The sequence below is a fragment of the Penicillium coprophilum genome (assembly GCF_028826855.1).
Source record: "Penicillium coprophilum strain IBT 35676 chromosome Unknown utg000005l_segment0_segment0, whole genome shotgun sequence".
Classification (NCBI taxonomy): Eukaryota; Fungi; Ascomycota; class Eurotiomycetes; order Eurotiales; family Aspergillaceae; genus Penicillium; species Penicillium coprophilum.
In genome coordinates, this window is record NW_026622724.1 from 1,795,435 (window position 1) to 1,812,657 (window position 17,223).

General features: G+C 49.7%; 7 protein-coding genes across 7 annotated transcripts; 2 read left to right on the forward strand and 5 right to left on the reverse strand.

The window, feature by feature from the left end:
* Positions 1-225: 225 nt before the first annotated feature.
* cch1 (calcium channel protein CCH1) lies at positions 226-6,713 on the reverse strand (the record flags this gene model as incomplete). Its single annotated transcript, XM_056679415.1, has 3 exons — positions 226-1,982; positions 2,038-5,062; positions 5,118-6,713. The coding sequence occupies 3 exons, from the start codon at positions 6,711-6,713 to the stop codon at positions 226-228; spliced, it is 6,378 nt and encodes a 2,125-aa protein (XP_056529787.1).
* Positions 6,714-7,207: 494 nt separating this feature from the next.
* N7500_008272 (uncharacterized protein) lies at positions 7,208-8,537 on the reverse strand (the record flags this gene model as incomplete). Its single annotated transcript, XM_056679416.1, has 3 exons — positions 7,208-7,757; positions 7,824-8,383; positions 8,487-8,537. 3 exons carry the CDS (start codon positions 8,535-8,537, stop codon positions 7,208-7,210), a joined length of 1,161 nt encoding a protein of 386 aa, XP_056529788.1.
* A 409-nt stretch (positions 8,538-8,946) lies between these two features.
* On the forward strand, positions 8,947-9,917 carry N7500_008273 (60S ribosomal protein eL6; the record flags this gene model as incomplete). The annotated part of the gene is made up of 3 exons (XM_056679417.1): positions 8,947-9,051; positions 9,360-9,695; positions 9,765-9,917. The coding sequence occupies 3 exons, from the start codon at positions 8,947-8,949 to the stop codon at positions 9,915-9,917; spliced, it is 594 nt and encodes a 197-aa protein (XP_056529789.1).
* A 995-nt stretch (positions 9,918-10,912) lies between these two features.
* Positions 10,913-11,995, reverse strand: N7500_008274 (sterol desaturase family protein; the record flags this gene model as incomplete). The annotated part of the gene is made up of 2 exons (XM_056679418.1): positions 10,913-11,422; positions 11,516-11,995. The coding sequence occupies 2 exons, from the start codon at positions 11,993-11,995 to the stop codon at positions 10,913-10,915; spliced, it is 990 nt and encodes a 329-aa protein (XP_056529790.1).
* Positions 11,996-12,554: 559 nt separating this feature from the next.
* ksrA (3-dehydrosphinganine reductase) lies at positions 12,555-13,951 on the reverse strand (the record flags this gene model as incomplete). Its single annotated transcript, XM_056679419.1, has 3 exons — positions 12,555-13,394; positions 13,447-13,578; positions 13,631-13,951. Coding segments are annotated over 3 exons (1,293 nt in total), but the record flags the coding sequence as incomplete, so codon positions are not given.
* A 154-nt stretch (positions 13,952-14,105) lies between these two features.
* N7500_008276 (something about silencing 10 family protein) lies at positions 14,106-16,036 on the forward strand (the record flags this gene model as incomplete). Its single annotated transcript, XM_056679420.1, has 2 exons — positions 14,106-14,286; positions 14,346-16,036. The coding sequence occupies 2 exons, from the start codon at positions 14,106-14,108 to the stop codon at positions 16,034-16,036; spliced, it is 1,872 nt and encodes a 623-aa protein (XP_056529792.1).
* Positions 16,037-16,473: 437 nt separating this feature from the next.
* Positions 16,474-17,087, reverse strand: N7500_008277 (uncharacterized protein; the record flags this gene model as incomplete). Its single annotated transcript, XM_056679421.1, has 2 exons — positions 16,474-16,695; positions 16,770-17,087. The coding sequence occupies 2 exons, from the start codon at positions 17,085-17,087 to the stop codon at positions 16,474-16,476; spliced, it is 540 nt and encodes a 179-aa protein (XP_056529793.1).
* Between the last annotated feature and the right edge of the window lie 136 nt (positions 17,088-17,223).

Here is a 17,223-nt window from a genome sequence, read left to right on the forward strand (position 1 = left end):
TCGTATCTATGGAAAAAAAAAAAAGGATACCCAAAATGCTCCCTGCTATGCAAAATGCTCAAAGAGAGTAGTATACAAGCCAGAAACCCCAATGGGCATGGGAAAACAAAAAAAATGAAACCCCTCTAGGGAATGCTAATGAAAAAAAAAAAAGTCGAAACCCCAAAATCGCCCTACTATCCACTTCGTAATCACATCAAAATTCACATAGATATGCACAACATTTTATTCCGAAGTGCGATCACCCGATCGTCGCTGCGTGAAGCTTCGCCGGATACTCTCACCCCAGGCAGAGTTATCTAGCGAATGCATAACATCCTGTACATTCATACTGTTATTCTGACGCGAAGGATCGGTAACCGAAAGCGCCTCATGCGTTTCGCCGGCATCGAACGAAGTGCGATCCCCATACATGTGACGCGGTGTGATTGAGGGACTGATACTCGACCATTCCCTCGTAGGTGTGCTGGAGCCGGATACTGACCCGCTCAAATTGGTATTGATGCGAGGTAGAGCATTGCGGTGTGCAGTTGGGCTGGACTCGGCTCTTCTGTGGTGCGAGACGGGGGAGAGCATAGGGGGGAAGTTTCCGTCCAAGTCGGGTTGGGTCTGGGGTGTGATCGCACCGGAAGCTGGCTCGTCGTGCTCCTCGACTGGATCGTCGACAAAAATCTCCGGCACAGTGAATGTCGGGACCACACTCATCCGGCCATTCTTCTTGCGGTCAATCTTGCGACGGAATTCGCGTGACCAGTATAGGGTATCAAAGAAACCGACGACGGTATTTCGACGGACAGCTTCATCCACCCGTTGCAGCCGTGCTCGACGACGTAAGAATTCTTCAAGGCGCAAACTCTTGCTATCGCTAATCACGTTGTGATGTGCGAGGATCATCAAGCACTGGTGGAAGGAGATACCACGATCGGGGTCGGCTGACACAAGAATTTCTTCGTAGAAGGTATTCAATCGTTTGCGCCGCTCTCGAATGCTTTGAACTGGAATCCGCGAGATGATCCGAGAGAGCTCTTCGATATCTACACCGTACGAGACACGCGAGTTTCGCCGCATTGAGTGTGGCTCAGCCAGCGAGACCATCGAGTTTCTTGCGTAAGAACCCATTGAGTTCCTCTGAGGGTCGATCCGGCATTTTTCCAGGATATGTCCAACCGAGAACTCCCCCTCGTAGATTCGCATTGCAAAGACACCAGAGAGCTCACCGAGTAGTCGAGGGAACTGCTCCGTGGATATAAAGCCTGTCCCATCTGGATCATACGTGGCCCATGCCTGTTTGAACCGGCGGATCTCTTCGCGACTGATCGCGTAGAGTCCGCTACTCCGCTGGTAGACATAGGAGAAACTTTCGAAAATCAATGAAACAAACAGCGAGACGAAGATGTACATGCTGATCAGGTTCCATGCAATGAAGAGTGTTCGAGCCCACGGCGCACTTCCACAGTCGTCGTCAAGGAAGTTGGAGTTCTGCGTGCACAAGGGCGGAGTCATAGTGGCGAAGTCCTCCATGTACTGATTCCACCCTTCGCCGCAACTTGCTCGGAACAGCAAGATCAGTGATTTGGGCACATCGCGGAAATTCTGGTTGTGATCCTCATTTTCACCAAACTTGGTGAGACCGAACGCCTGGTTCATTGCAATGCCAAACACTAAGAACAGAACGAACCAGGTAGCTAGAAGGTTTCCAATCACGGATAAACTGGCTGCCGCTGTCTTGAAGAGCTGGTCAAGCTGGTTGTTCCTTGGAATAAGCAACAAAGCAACAGACACAAGGAAAAGCTTGTTGAGCTTCACCACGATATGATCTTCGTTGTATGCAATGTCAAGGACGGAGGTGACGAAAGCGCCAGGAACGACTATGAGAGAGAACAAATCCCATGAGCTTCGGCTGAACCGATGCCACCCAAGGCCAATCAGTCGAATTAAGACATTTGCAACGTAGACACACATGAATGCCAAAAATATGACAGCTAGATTGATCAATCAGTAATACGCAAAATATCGAATCAAGGACACAAAACTTACCTCGAACCAATTCCCACCAGGCAAGCTCGCCATAGTATTCCAGCACAAGTAACAGCAGGTGAGCCACAAGGGTGCAAGTCACGAACCACGCCCACCGGCCATGCTTCTTAACGGAAATTCGATAACACCACAGCCGCAACTTCTGGTTCTGGTTCTCAAAGGATCGTTTTGAGGGCGATATCTGTCGGAGAAGTTTCCGCAATTCCAACCAAGAACGTTGCTCGGCTGTAAGAAAGGCAACACCAGTTTGTTCTGTGTAATTGCGCATGAACACAGACACAAATAGTGTCAGAACAAACACAGCTCCAAGTAAATTGAACACCACGAAGAATAACCCGTTCTCCGGCGCCACTAGATCGATTGGTTGAGTCATCTTTCCAGTGATACTCATTGCACGTTCTTGTACATCGGTCCAGCCTTCTTGGGAGACAATTTGGAACAAAATGAAGAGGGAGTTACCAAAATTATCAAAGTCATAGAAAGAATTCCCAGCCACTCGTGGTGCAAGCACCTCCCACTTGTATGGCGAGCTGGCATATTCATTGACGCAGTTGACCAGGTCTCCCGAGAAATCACCGTCATTGCAACTGGCCATCTGCCCGTTGAAAAGGTTGACTCCATAGATTGCGAACGGTATGAGGAAGCTCATAGAAACCGCAGCGGCAGCAATGACCTTCCATCCCCCGACAATGATGACAGAGTGAAACGTGTCCTTGGCGCTGTCGCTGACATTCAGAAGGCGCAAGGCCCTCAGCGCTTTAAAGGCGCCAATGGCCCTGGAAACACTCCAGTCCTGTTTAAGGGAGCCGCCAACACTGATCCACAGCGTGATCAACACGATTCCGTCGATGAATCCCCAAGAACTGCGGAAAAACGCGTTTGGAGTCCAGAAGAACCCATCAGCAATCACTTTGATTGTCGCTTCAATAGTAAACACAGCAGCAAAGCTCAAGTCAGTATAGACGAACCAGTTGCGGTCCCTGCGGAAATGTTGCCGCTGATACAAGGGTGTTGTAATGCAGGCGAGAAGCACCATGGCGACAATAGCTGTATAAATGAAAGCAGAAAACGCATACCACACCGGCTTGTATGGATCCACGCCTTCAACTCGTTGATGGCCGCGCCCTGGGCCGACAATTCGTTGACAAATCTTCCGAACGGAAGACTTCGGCGAGAAGAGGAACAGTGACTTGTTGTAGTTGGGGTGCTTTACGAGATAGGCTCGCTGGTCCCGTTTTCTCTGCTCTGCCGCAGTAACAACTTCTCTTGCCATGGTCCTCGGATCCAACTCCTCGTAAGCACGTGAAAACTTCAGCTTCGAGTAGAAAGGATTTGGTTCCCTCCGCATAACGAGTGTGGTGGCCTTTGTCCATAAAAGTGAGATCCAGCCTGGTTGAATGGCCTCTTGAGTCGCGCCTTCGGGCATTGTGCTCACTCTTCGTGTGTCCTTCGGTCTTCCTTGTTCTTGGTGCTTGTTCTCTTCTTCGAGGAACTCTTGCACCACCGCGTCTTTCAGCAACATTTCCAACGCTGCAGGACCATGGTCAAGTGGATCTTTGTACCGGGCTGAATCTCGGCCCATGCGAAGGATTTTCGAGAGTGCAAGGTTTCCTTGGGGCGCTCCATGGACTTGTTTCTGCTCCAAGAATGCCCTGACCTGGTGCATTCGTTTTTCGTCTTCCGAAACATCAAAGCTTTCCTGAATGACAGCAATGAACATGTTCAAGATGATGAAGTTGGCCACAATGAACCAAAGAATAATGAATGCCGCCGAAATCCAGGCTGTGTTGAATTGATTTGTATATGCGGTTGCATTGTACAGAATCGTGGTCCAATTCTCACTCGAAAGAATTATATACATTCCAAGGAATGAGTTGTAGATATCCGAAAACCTAATCACGATTGACGTGCCACTTGGATCTGTAGGTGGAATCTGACCTCGAAAAAGCTGTGTTGCAAAAATTGCAGATAAAAAGGTCATCAAGAACAGGAAAAATATCAAGTTGAGCAGACCGACAGTATTGCGGAATACGACCACGATCAGCTTTCTGGTCACAGAGAACGCCAGTACCACTCGATAGACCCGAAGGATCTGGAACATGGTGAGAACCGTGTATGCACGGCCTGAATTCCTGATAGGCGGTATCTGGATGATGCAGGTAATGATGGCAAGGAAAAGATCTGTCAAATTACGACGCTTTCGATGAAACATGCGCCAATCCGAGGCAAATCGCAAGATAATCTCGACCAGGAGAATGATAGTGACAACAGTCTCGGTGGTATCGATAATTCGGGCTAGACTGGCAGGCATAGAGGAGCTTCTGAGCGCTTGCACGACAAGGTCGAAAATGATGAGGCAAACCCAAATCCACTCGGTTTGATCATACATACGCTTGAGAAGACTGATTTTGCGAGACAATGTCTCATCTTCGTCGACAGCATCAAGTTTTTGGACAGCAAAAGCGCTGCGCTTGCTCTCTTCTCGAATCACTTGGAATGAGTGCGTGATAACCGCGACTAGCAAGTTCACCAACCACAAACTTAAAATGACGAACCCACAGGCAAAGAACAGAGCAGCTGGAAGGTAGTCAGTGTCGGTGGTGTAGTAGAGCAGGTCGGTAAATGTATTGGAGCTCATTATCACGAAGACTAACTCCAGGGACCCCACGATGTTGTCAAAGCTCATAGTTCCGTTGTAAGGATTGCCACCTTCCACGCATACAGAGCCTTGAGGACAAATGTACCCTTTGGGGCTGAACCCTGTTTCACCACCAGTGGAGTTGAGCCACGCCATTTCTTTTCCCGTGTCCTTGTCGAGGTAGCCGCCACAAAATTGCAATGTACCCCATGCATCGTTCAATGTGTAATTGTTCTGGCCCGCGGGGTCAACCCAGACACAAGTTCTCCTGAAACTGGATTTGAAACTCTGGACGCCGATGATGGCGAAAAGAAGCCAGAAGAAACCGATGAGAAATGCGACATGAACGAGCAAAGGAGCTGCTCGCTTAAGGCTTCGAAGAATTACCTAGAGGTAATTGGTCAGTATCTCAAAAATCACATTCTCGCAACAGATAACTTACCGAGGTGCCATTGGTCATGGCAAGGAGACGCAAAATTCGGAGACAGCTCAGCATGCGAAAGATGTACAGTTGATGTGTTTTCTCTATGCCCGAGATTGAAAGGAAAAAGGATATCCAAAAAGTGACAACAGCTACAAAATCAAGCCGGTTAAAAGAGTGTCGAAGGAACGCACGATGCGCAAGCCTAATACGACGTTTGTGTAGAGGATCATCGTAGACTTCGGGGTCCAATCCGTTCATCCCTGTAAATGTTCGCAGGATTGAAGCTTGGGGCTCGGCCTGGAGCATCGATGCTTTCTTGATCGTCCCCTGCCGATGCGGTGTAATCAGGTTCCTGCCCTTCTCCGCGATTGCTTTCCTGATGCCGAGGCTGCGATTAAGCGTGCTGTACTCGACAGGATTGAGGATAAGTCCAGATACCAATATCTTAGAGCCAATCTCAAGTGTATAAATGATGAAAATGGCTAAGAAAACCCAATCAAACTTGCTGCTTCCCCATACCGCTGAATCGGGGGAATCAGGAAGCGCATCTTCAACAGTCAACAAGATGGTCTGGATGACAATAACAATCAAGATAAAGGGCTCCATGAAAGAATTCACCAGGATATCACACAACCATAGTCGTAGAGGGTTGTTCGGGCCCAGAATTCCAAGGGACCTGCCTCTAAAGGGATTGTTCCGATCCCTCCATGATCTACCAGAAGCACGCTTCTCGCGAGCTGCTTGGGCTTCGGGTTTGGAGACATGTGCATAATCTACCATCGCTGGCAAGACCGGCGGTCCGTCCATTCGTGCATTTTTATCAAGCTCCTCCCTTTCAATCGATTGCTGTACTATTTCTGGTTCGTTACTCAAGTTGACCACTCGCTGGGACATGGATTTGACCATTGAGCTGGCGCGCTGCAGAGCCCCGGTGGATGCCGATGGGGACAGAGAGCGCGATCGATCCCTGACACTACTACCACGACGGCTTCCCATCCCATCTTCCAGGTGAGGAAGATCATCGCCCAGTCTTGAACCACCAAAGTGCACAGAGTGACCAGCGGTGTCAGTACTATGTCGCTCTTCTGCGCCGGTGGCACCGCTCATTGGTTGTAGATATCGAGGATCGGTCAACCGTACCCTATCATCTTCGTCCCCTGGAGGGTTGTAGCCGTGCGGATCGTGCGGATCATAAGGATCTAGAGGTATAACGTCAAGGTCGGAAGCAGCATCGTCAAAGTCACGGTTTGGTGATGGGTCTGAGGGCGATGCCCTTGACTGTGGCCCATTGAAACTGAGGCCAACCGACGATATCGCTTGCGCGAAACCACCCAGGTCATCAATCGGCGAAGCAACTTCTGTATAGTTCGTTTGTGATGGTTTAAATGGGTTCCTGCTCGGTCCAGCCGAATCAATAGGCGACTCTTTCGCAATACTCTCATAATTTCTTCGCGAACCCCTCCCGATTAATGATGGTCGCGAGAAGAGACCAGTCCCGGCGCGGCTTCTCCCACGCTCGTGAAGCGCATCTCCCGCTTTCGAGAGATCTTGGAGAGGAATTTGGTTTGGCGGGGCATTTTCGTCATTATCAAAGTTCTGGCTTTCTGGCGCCATCGTCGGGCAGGATCAGATATTATGGAATCGCAGACATCGCAGGGCGAACGGGGTATGCTCGGGAACTATTAGCGACACGTGTGTAGGAGAAGGGACGTAGAGAAAAGAAACGAGTGTGGGTATAAAACAGAAAAGATAAGAGACAGGTTTGAGATGTGGGCAAAGGGCGTCCGGATCGCAACTGCACTAAGGACGAGTCCCGGCATGCGCCTCGCCATTTCAAACGTCGTGGCATACCTCGGCGATCCCTAATACATGTATTGTACGCATATTGACATTATTTACTTCCATCGCTTGTATTACTACAATATTTCAATTGAATTGAAATTACAAGTTTCAAACGCTGACGAAGCCTTGCTTAAACAGTGTTGCCTGGTGGGGGTTCCAGATGTCCCTTTTTCCAAAAATAGTTCGACTTCAGAAAAAAAAAAAAAAAAAAAAAAAGAGTGGACAGTCTTGAAGGTCTTGAAAGTCTCGATATAGATGTATTTTCTTCAATCGGTATCCATCTGAGAATCCTTTTCTTTAACATGTTGCCGAACGCCATCCAGGAACGCATCTACCGCATCGCCGCCACCAAGGGGTACTCCACCTCTCCGCATAAACCCTCCATTAGCCACGGGGATCTGCAAAGCCTCACTAATACTCGGAAGCCCACCGTCACGGAGGGCTACAGTAAGACTGGCCAAACTTTGCATGAATTGGGGAGAACGTAGCACTTTTCGGAGAATATCCTTTTTCTGGGAGAGGTCGAGGGACAGGAGAGCAGCTTGGGCAAGTTCCGGGTCTGTATCGGCTTCCGAAGCCTCCTCGGCATTGCCCTGGGCCAGTAAAAGCAGTGCGGGGGGCAAGAAACTCAGAAGATGATCAGTAATATTGGTATCAGCAGAATCGATAAATTGCAGCGTGGTCGAAGGTGGAAGGAGGTCTTGGAGTGTCGTAGATGGTCGTTCGGGATCTTGGGATGGGCTCTGGGTCTGGCGGCCGCCCAGAGACTTCAAAAAGTCCTGGACGACCGACGCTGGATCTTCCTCGGCAGCTGCTCTGCGAATTAGGAGGGTAAGTTAGCGTGGACGGCCTAAATCAAGGCTGTCAGAGATATGTACCTACGCTCGTCCACCGTCGGCACCACCCTCTCGTGACTCCTGTCCCTCCTCACGCACGTCACCGCCGGTCGCATCGGGGCCAGCGCCGCCGCTGCCTGTGCTGTGGTATCGGCCACGATCATGGTCGGTGCCTTCCACGTCCTCCATGGTCTCGTCGTCATCACCGCCCGAGGGCCCGCGAGGAAGGTTGGCAATCTCGTGCTCTACATCAACATCTTCGCCCTGCAGCAGGACATCGACAATTTCTCCAAGCTTCAAGTCACGGGGGCTAAACCAGCTTGGGTCGCCGTTCTCATGCTGGGAGTGGGATTGCATCCAGAACAGGTATCGCTGAGAGCTGGAGGAGAACTTCAGAACAAAGATTCGGCCATTTGTAGCGTTCCTGCCGGACGGCTTGTAGGGAGTAAAGCTGCCATCAGAGGGAATCATGACGAGGTCAAGCTCGGGCTCATCTAGTGAGGCGCTACGCGAGCGCCAGCAAAAGTGGATAAGATCATCTTCAGAGTAAAGGTAGACATAGCCTGGTGTAGGCTTCGGCTTCACCGCAGCAGGAGTGCTAGAGATCTGAATTGAAACAGTCAGTAAAGCTGTAGTATAGAAATGAATACATCCGAAGGATAGAATTGATCAACTATCCTATCAGGTCCGGAAAGCTAAGCTCACGTACATCCAGGTCGCAGATACCTGCTTTGAAGGTGATGATTGGAGCTATCGACATAATGGGAATTTGATTCTGAACAGGTCCAACAATAGAAGAAACTGTATTGACAGAATTGACACCCTTCAGGTAGATAAAAAGAGGTTGTGGTGAAAGATGTAAGAGATGGAGTCTATAGACAGAGAGAGGCTGCGAGCGGTATACGTCAGTTGTTTGTTTCAAGCAGTACTTCTGCGCAAGTGGTTTTACAGTTGCCCGTATAATATGGCCTTAGATATATGGCATCAATATGCTGAGTCACCGCTTTCCAAAATCGGCTAGGGCTGTCGGTTAAACACGTGATAGGGCTTTGTACACACAACCCTCGACGAATTCCCGCACTGGAGCCGACTCCGCTTAGCAGTCCAAGTCCTCACCCAAATCTCCAACAACCACCCCGACAACCATTCATCCTTCGCCAGCAGCCATCATGTCGGACGGCCAGACGAAGCAGTTCGGGAAGAGCCAGAGGGTCGTGCCCGCCGACAAGGCCCAGAAGTGGTACCCCGTGGACGATCAGTCGCAGCCCAAGAAAGTCAGTACACCCTATGAAAATAGGACGCCACAAATAAGAGGAGGACATACGACTGGCACACGATCTGCCCCGATGATTGCGACGATAGCACCGGTATTCTGAGGAAGAGCCTTTGTGAATTACGGGGCGACATCCAACCAGACACCGGTGTCAATCGATGGCACAAAAGTTCATCAAATCTTGTGATCTTGTCCGAATCGCATATCATCCGGGGAAGATCAGGCTATGGCGATGGAGATACTTGGGGATTCACGGGAATCGCTGGAATTTGTCTGACATCAGAGACTAACTACTTTGTGTGTTTACAGGTTCGCAAGACCCTGCGTCCCGCCAAGGTCCGCGAGACCCTCGTTCCCGGCACCATCCTGATCCTCCTCGCTGGCCGTTTCCGTGGCAAGCGTGTCATCCTCCTCAAGTCCCTCGACCAGGGTGTCCTCCTTGTCACCGGTCCTTTCAAGATCAACGGTGTCCCCCTCCGTCGCGTGAACTCCCGCTACGTTATCGCCACTTCCAAGCGTGTCGATATCTCCGGTGTTGACGCCAAGTCCATTGAGAAGATCTCCGCTCCCGGATACTTCACCAAGGACAAGAAGGCTGAGAAGAAGACCGAGGAGGCTTTCTTCAAGCAGGGCGAGAAGGCCGAGGTATGCATCTTGTCTAGGGCATCACATTTGCAGTGATCAAACGCTAATTACTTTTTTTCGTCTTTACAGAAGAAGGTTGTTGCCAGCGCTCGCGCCAGCGACCAGAAGGCCGTTGACCAGGCTATCCTTGCTTCCATCAAGAAGGAGGATTTCCTCGCCAGCTACCTCGCTACCACCTTCAGCCTCCGAAACGGCGATAAGCCCCACGAGATGAAGTGGTAAATTTGCGGTAGCCGTGGGTTCGGTAGATAGTTGGGGAGGACCATTTTCCAACGAGGGGCGGCTCGATTGCAGATCGGCATCCTTTCGCGACTTTCGGGGGGCCGGTTTCATGAACCATGTCATGTAATTCCTACGGGATCCGTCAAAACACTTTTCACTTTTCTTATGATTTGCGGTTAATTCGGACATCCGGATGTCGTTCACATGTTTCAAGAAACCCGTTCCTTTTGCGCGTGGCTGATTTTGCATGAAGCTGCGTTATGAAGAAAGACTTCAAGCAAAAAAAAAAGATTAAAAATCACCTCGTTCCAGCAGGCGGGCTGGATTCTCTTTTATGTTCAGTATGACCTCCCATTTCAAGGTTCAGGCGGCAATCCAAAATTGGGCAATTCCTTCGATTCATTAATCCCGAGGTCCTCTAGTATATGTAAGACACTAAAATATAAGGTTGCTGGGCCTTGTCTCTAAATCGATGTAGTGGATATCCCCATTGTGTGGAACTGGAGTACGATCTCGAGATCTAGGCTGGACTATATGGTCATGTAACATGAAATTGTATCGTCTTGTGGCGCATCTCCGGTGCTCCATTGCCATTATACGTGCTGTTCAGCTATATTACCGTGGCAATCGATGCAATGAGGCGGTTGTGCGACAAAATTTCTGGGTCCAATATCCCCTGAGTCTAGTGGCAGTCCGCGTAAGGAGAAATATATATAGTGGCGCCAACCACGTATACCCCTACGGCCACTTGGGTATCACTGGAATGAGTTTCAATTAGTGTGATATATGTTGCAGCAAGCCTTTTAATGCTGGCATGAAATACTGATAGCAAAGGCATGGAGCCCAAAAGTAAACCCTGTGAATATATATTATAGGTTTAAGACGTACACATTGAACCACCCCCAACTCTTGCTCCTAATAAAAACAACGAAAGAGAAATTTACACTGCAGTCTTAGGTAGTTATTTATATACTCGTACTTGTCAAACGGACATCTCATCGTCGCCTGTTCTTTCCCGAAGAACCCGCAACAGCCTTTCGCTTCGAAGCCTCATACGCTCTCCGCATATCGTGGTGTTCATCCGACTCATCACTCGAATTCCCATCGCTATTCGGGTCCCTAACAACAGTACCAAAAATCCAATCCATTATACCCCATGGGCCAAAGTTTCCCCTTGCACCCATCAACAAGTGCATATCTGTGCGACGGGCGATTCCGCCCAAAAATAGGTTTGTCGGCATGACAGTATACCCAGAGTATGCGAAGGTCTCTTCGAGGGAGATAAACAGTAGGTACAAAAGATATGTAAGCATATGGAAGCGGAAGATGATAGCTGGCGCATAGGTCGGGATGAACTTGGTGACCAGGTAGGGGATCGGGTGGTCGTAATGCGCAGTCAATGGGAACGGAGCAGGCAACGCATGATACCAAGACCGGTGCCATCTGGCAAGCACAGGGGACCATCTCGAGTGTAGAGCATATCGGTGAAGGACATACGTGAGGAACTAAAAAAGGAAGGTCAGAATGTTAGCAAGTTGGACTAGATACCAAGGAAAGCGTATCGCAGCTGTGTAGTTCGGAAATCTCAATAAACTTACTTCTCGGCCTAGCATTGCCATAGTCAAGTCCTTACATATCTCAAATGGCATGGGAAGCTTCAACGACACCTTGAGCGCACTGCGCTTGCCAAGCGTCTGGACAAGTATCGTCTCAAGTACTCCCTGAACAGCGATACTCAAGCATAAATTGAACAATGACCATCCGGCGATCTTGAGTTCCTTCGCGTGGATCCGGCGTCGCCTCCTCCCACCTGGTAAGCCTGTAGCGCCATGCGCCTTTATAAGAATGGCGGCCGACGGAGTTAGGATATCAAAGAGGAAAAAGAGAATGGAAGGTAGTGCAAAGAAGAGTACGCGCACGGCGATCGTTCCGAACAGTTCCACGCGGAGTCGGGAATGCGACAGTACCAATGTTGACCAAGTCAGGTAGAAGAAGAGGAGGTTCAGGCTGGTGCTGTAGGATGACAGGACCGGAACCAGGAAGATGGACAGCATGGGTATTGATAGGAGGGCTTCCATTTTAAAAAACTTGTGCAGTGACTGCTGTTAATGGCGTTGAAAGACTCGAGGGTGAATTTTGGTTGTATCCTGTGCTATCTCGATCGTCGAGTCTGTCGGGGGGAGCGAGGGTTTTGTTTCTGAGATCTCTAGCAATCTCTCTTTGTGCCGAGAATAGTAATATGTAGATAGTTGCCATTCATATTTGGCACAATGACTCTTTGAAAATTAGTTCGGGCAAAGCAATTGAAGACAAAGAGATTTCGAGGTCGTAAATGGGGTGGCAGGATAAAAGATAAGCGTGGTTATCTACATCATACGTCATCATCCCTGGACGTACACCGCGGAAGTACGACTGCATCAATGAAAGGTTCAAATTGCTAAAAATACGAGAATTGACATGACTTTATTTCGTAATGTACAATAGGAATGCTCAACAAAGGTGAGAGCGGATTGAAAAGTGTATAGGTGTTGGGCGGGGGCGATCGAGGGAGGTGCCGTACAGACAACGCGCTCAGGGTATCATCATACATGAAGCAGTCGACAGACCATGTGAAGAAAATAAGAATACATCCGATCGTTATGAAGCTGGAGTACTGGTACTGTTTGGAATCCCGTTCTGCTTACCCCAAGCGAATGCCTTGCTGCGAAGGTCTGGGATGACCTGGAGGAATACCAGGTTGCTGAGCCAGCTGAGCATAGTGTCACCGACAATGCTATTTTTCGGGCTGGGCCCAAGGGCAGTGCCTTTCATGACAGCACCAATAAAGTTGGTAGTGACCAGATACTCCCCACGTTCCAAGGCACGGATAGAAATTTGCGCGACCTCCGCTGGTGTCTGGGGCTTGTCGGCCTCCTCGAGTTTCTTGGTCAATTCAGGCTTAATCTTTTGTTCGTTGTCATAGCCGGGTGAGAGAATCCCCATGGGGAAAATAGTGTGGATCTTGACATCTGCAGCCGGGGCGTCATTGCGGTGCCGTTGGGTATAGGCTCCATTGTACATTTCGATTTCCTGGCTTAGAGTATCGGATAGAGAACGAATGGCTGCCTTGGCAGGCGAGTACGGCGAATATCCAGCGATGGGAACGAATGCAAGTGTAGAGCAGGTAAAAATGAGATGTCTCCGGGGTGTTTTCATCTGTCCACTTGGGGCAACGGGTGTTAGCCAGTTGCGCAGGGTGGCATGAGCTGTGTTGGCCGCAGTCCAATAGATTGTGTCCATTTGCTGTCGGTGATCTTGAATGGGCACATCGACGAAATATCCCGGACGGGAGAAGCCCGCACAGCACCAAACAACGTCAGGAGCAGCTCCAGAATTCCACGCTGTCACTTCTGCGATCATTCGTTCGCACTCGGCGGGATCAGTGAGATCGGCGCTGATATAATGGAATTTCTGTTTAAAAATATTCCCAGCCTTGGTCTGGCCAATGGGTGAGTAACATTGATCAGCTGATCATGGGGAGATGTCTGACCTTCATCTCATCAACGGTAGCCTGCAGCTTGGAGACGGTGCGGGCAACAACGACAACGTGTGCGCCTTTTGCGGATAGCTCGAGTGCGACAGCTTTGCCCATGCCATCGGAGCCGCCGGTGATCACTATAGTCTGTAAGACTCAGTCAGCAAGTACCGTAATGATCACGTAGTTTTGCACATACCTGTCCCTCCACATTGAACTCGTTTCGGGACCAGAGCCCAAACATCTTAGCAATAGTGTAAATAATAATTGTGCAAAGGAATGCGGAAGCGCCCAGTACTGGGGTCGATGTATTAATATACGAGGAGCGCAATGAGGAGAGAAGCTGAGGCAGAGGAGAACGAGCAATTAACTCGCGAGGATCCATCGTGGATGAATGGCAGGTGCTTCTGTTGTCATTCGAAATGGAAGGCACAAGGGGCAATAAATTAGTGACACTGAAATACCGAAGATCGTTCTGCTTTTGACGTTCAAAGGTGGGAGGTCGTAATATTACCAGTATCTGGATTTCCCGAAATGCAAACAGAGCAAAACGTCCCCACTCGAGGCTAGCGCAGCCAAGGCGGTGAGAGGCCAAAAAATAATTTTATCACAGTTTATCGGCCGGACTGACTGGTCTGGATTGGTTCACTGTCGTTGAATTTCTACACACAACAATGGGCAGTAAAAAGAGAAAAGCTGGTCGCCCAGCGCAACCGAAAACAGCCCCTGAACCGTCCAAGTTCGATATCGAAGAGCGATTCGACGACTCTGAAGATGACTTCCAAGCCGGCCGGGACCAGATTCTACTTGAGGAAGGCCCGGAGGCAAAGAGACGGCGGAGAGTTGCTGAGGAAGGTGCGTACCTCTAATTGTGATATAACCTGATGCAAATGTTGTCTTACTGACTGTCACAGAGGAATTGATCCAGCCCTCAGACGAAGAAATCCTTGGCTATGAATCCGCAGATGAGGATGACGACCTCGAAGACTCAGAAGACGACGAATACGATGGTATGGGTGAGCCAAAGAAGGGTGGTGCCGATTCAGAGGAGGAAGATGAAGGCATTGCCGCTTGGGGCACATCGAAGAAAGATCTTTACAACGCGGATCAGATCGAGACCGAGGTTGATGCATTGGAGGAAGAGCAGGAGGCCAAGCGACTACAAATGAAGCAGTTGCAGGCTATGAATGAGGCTGATTTCGGGTTCGATGAGTCTGAATGGATGGAATCCGGCAAGGGTACCGAGGACAGCGCCGATGCTGGCGTGGTGACTGAGGTGCTTCCACAACTGGAGATCACTGAAGATATGGATACCGATGAGAAGCTGAAGATCTTGAAGTCGAGATACCCCGAGTTTGAACCCCTGGCAAACGACTTTGTCGAACTTCAAAGCTCCTTCAAGGATCTTCAACAAGCAGCCTCAAAGGCTTCCCCAACAGAAGACGACTCAGAAGAGCCACAGCCATCACCAGTGCCAGTGGTCAAATTCCGTGCGTTATCTGCATACCTTGGCACGATTAGCATGTACTTCATGCTCCTCTCCTCCCCGTCTCCCGATGCTACTAGCGAACATGTTCCGATGACCCCCGCCGAACTCCGACAACACCCCGTCATGGGGTCGCTTGTCAAATTCCGCAAGCTTTGGAACACTGTGAAGGATCTCGAGGAGGTCGAAGAACCCACTGAGGAGCCTATCAAGGAAACTAAGACCGAGACCGCCAAGAAACAACCAAAGATCCAAGAGGTCAAAAAGCCGAAACAGAAGAAGCTCAGCAAGGCCGAGATTGCACAGGCAGAAGCCGAAGCTCTCCGCGACGAGCGTCTCCGCCAAACAGAAGCTGGCCTCGTCGATCTGGAGAACCTGGCCATCAAGCCGCAGAAGCGCAAGACACAAAAGATCAAGGCACCTCTCAAGGATGATGACTCTGACTTCGGTGACGAGGATGCCCTCACAGCCCGCGAGGCAGAGGAGAAGGCTAAGCAGAAGCGCTCACTCCGTTTCTACACCTCGCAACTGGCCCAGAAATCCAACAAGCGCAACGCAGCAGGCCGGGATGCTGGCGGAGACGCCGATCTTCCATACCGAGAACGTCTGCGTGACCGTCAAGCCCGTCTCAATGCGGAGGCTGAAAAGCGCGGCCGCAAAGAGCTCAATCCCGACCAGCAATTGGGTGGTGACAGCGACGAAGAGGATCATCGCGTCGCCAAGGAACTCCGCCGCGGCGAGGGTGCCAAGGATGATGACGACGACGAATACTACGACATGGTGGCATCCCGCTCCAAAAAGCGCAAGGATGACAAGCAGGCTCGTGCAGATGCCCACGCTGAGGCTGAGCGTCTTGGTGGAAGGGTATATGAACAAGAGGTGGTTGGCGAGGATGGCAAGCGTGCTATCACGTACCAGATCCAGAAGAATAAGGGTCTGCACGCGAAGCGCAGCAAGGACTCGCGTAACCCGCGTGTCAAGAAGAGAAAGAAGTACGAGGAGAAGCAGAAGAAGCTTGGCAGTACTAAGCAGCTATACAAGGGCGGCGAGGGCCGTGGTGGATACGCTGGTGAGCTTACGGGTATCAAAAAGAACCTGGTCAAGAGTGTCAAACTGTGAATGTGTGCTTGATCATAAACTTCACGGTCTTGTGTGTATGTTTTCATGGCGTTCACTGCGGGCAGTCTCAGGCATTCGATGTGTATATAACCCCGATTTCATCTTTTGGTTAAATCGAAGTTTCAAAAACCGTTTTATTCATCTCATTCAACTTTTTCTAGTAGATATATGATGTGCTTGATGCATCAAAGATTCTAGTCACTATAGTCCCCACTGAGACTCTTATCCCCGGTCTAGATACAAATGATTAGCCCCGGACATCCACATTAAAGTGCAGTGAAGGCCGACATACCATTGAACGTGTGTATACCCGTAAATCCTTCCATCATGCGCTTGCTGATCCCAAAGTCACCGATCTTGACCCACCAGTCTGGGCCTGTAGATATCACCAAATTATTCTTCCTGAGATCAGAAAAGTAGAGGTAAAAGTAAACGCATCATGGCTGGAGCATAGGCTTCAGGTCACCATGGGTGAACCTGTTTTCGTGTATAAAGTCAAGACTCTCGAGAAGCTGGAAGGTAATCTGCCGTGCTTCTCTTTCCCGAAATAGCTGCGGCATATACTTCTGTAGATCCCCGAGAAGAAAATATGCCATTGTGATCAACATATACTCAGTGCTCTCAAACCAGCCCGGTGCTCTCACAAAGCAACCACCATACTGACCATATATGTAAGTCAATAAATTTGGCAGGAGTAAATCAAGAATCCAAAGTACAAATACCAATCATGTACCTTAGGTACCTTTTGCTGCGAGAAATGAGCAATGATTTCTAACTCGCGATGATAATCTATAGACCTCGACCCCGGGACCAACTTGCGCACTTTCTTAACAACCCGGAGCTTGCCTTCACTGACGCATTCTTCCAACCATATAGTACCGAATATACCAATGCTAGGGTCACGCTTCTTCTTCCACACTTCCTCTTGCTCACGACGTCTTCCATGCCAACCAGTGACTAACGCTGATTCGAGAAAAGTGTGCGTTGTAAAGCCTGCATCGAGCCTGGTAGGGAGCTTCGAATCCTTGACAAGATCGGAGATTTGCGACATGCGGGGCCTTGAACGACCCTGGGCTGTGAGTATTAATCGCAGGGCGGATATTTCCTATGATACAACGTAGACATCGTCGAACTAGAGGGCGCGAACGATGAGTGTGATGCTTGAATTGGTGCACATGGTCACATTG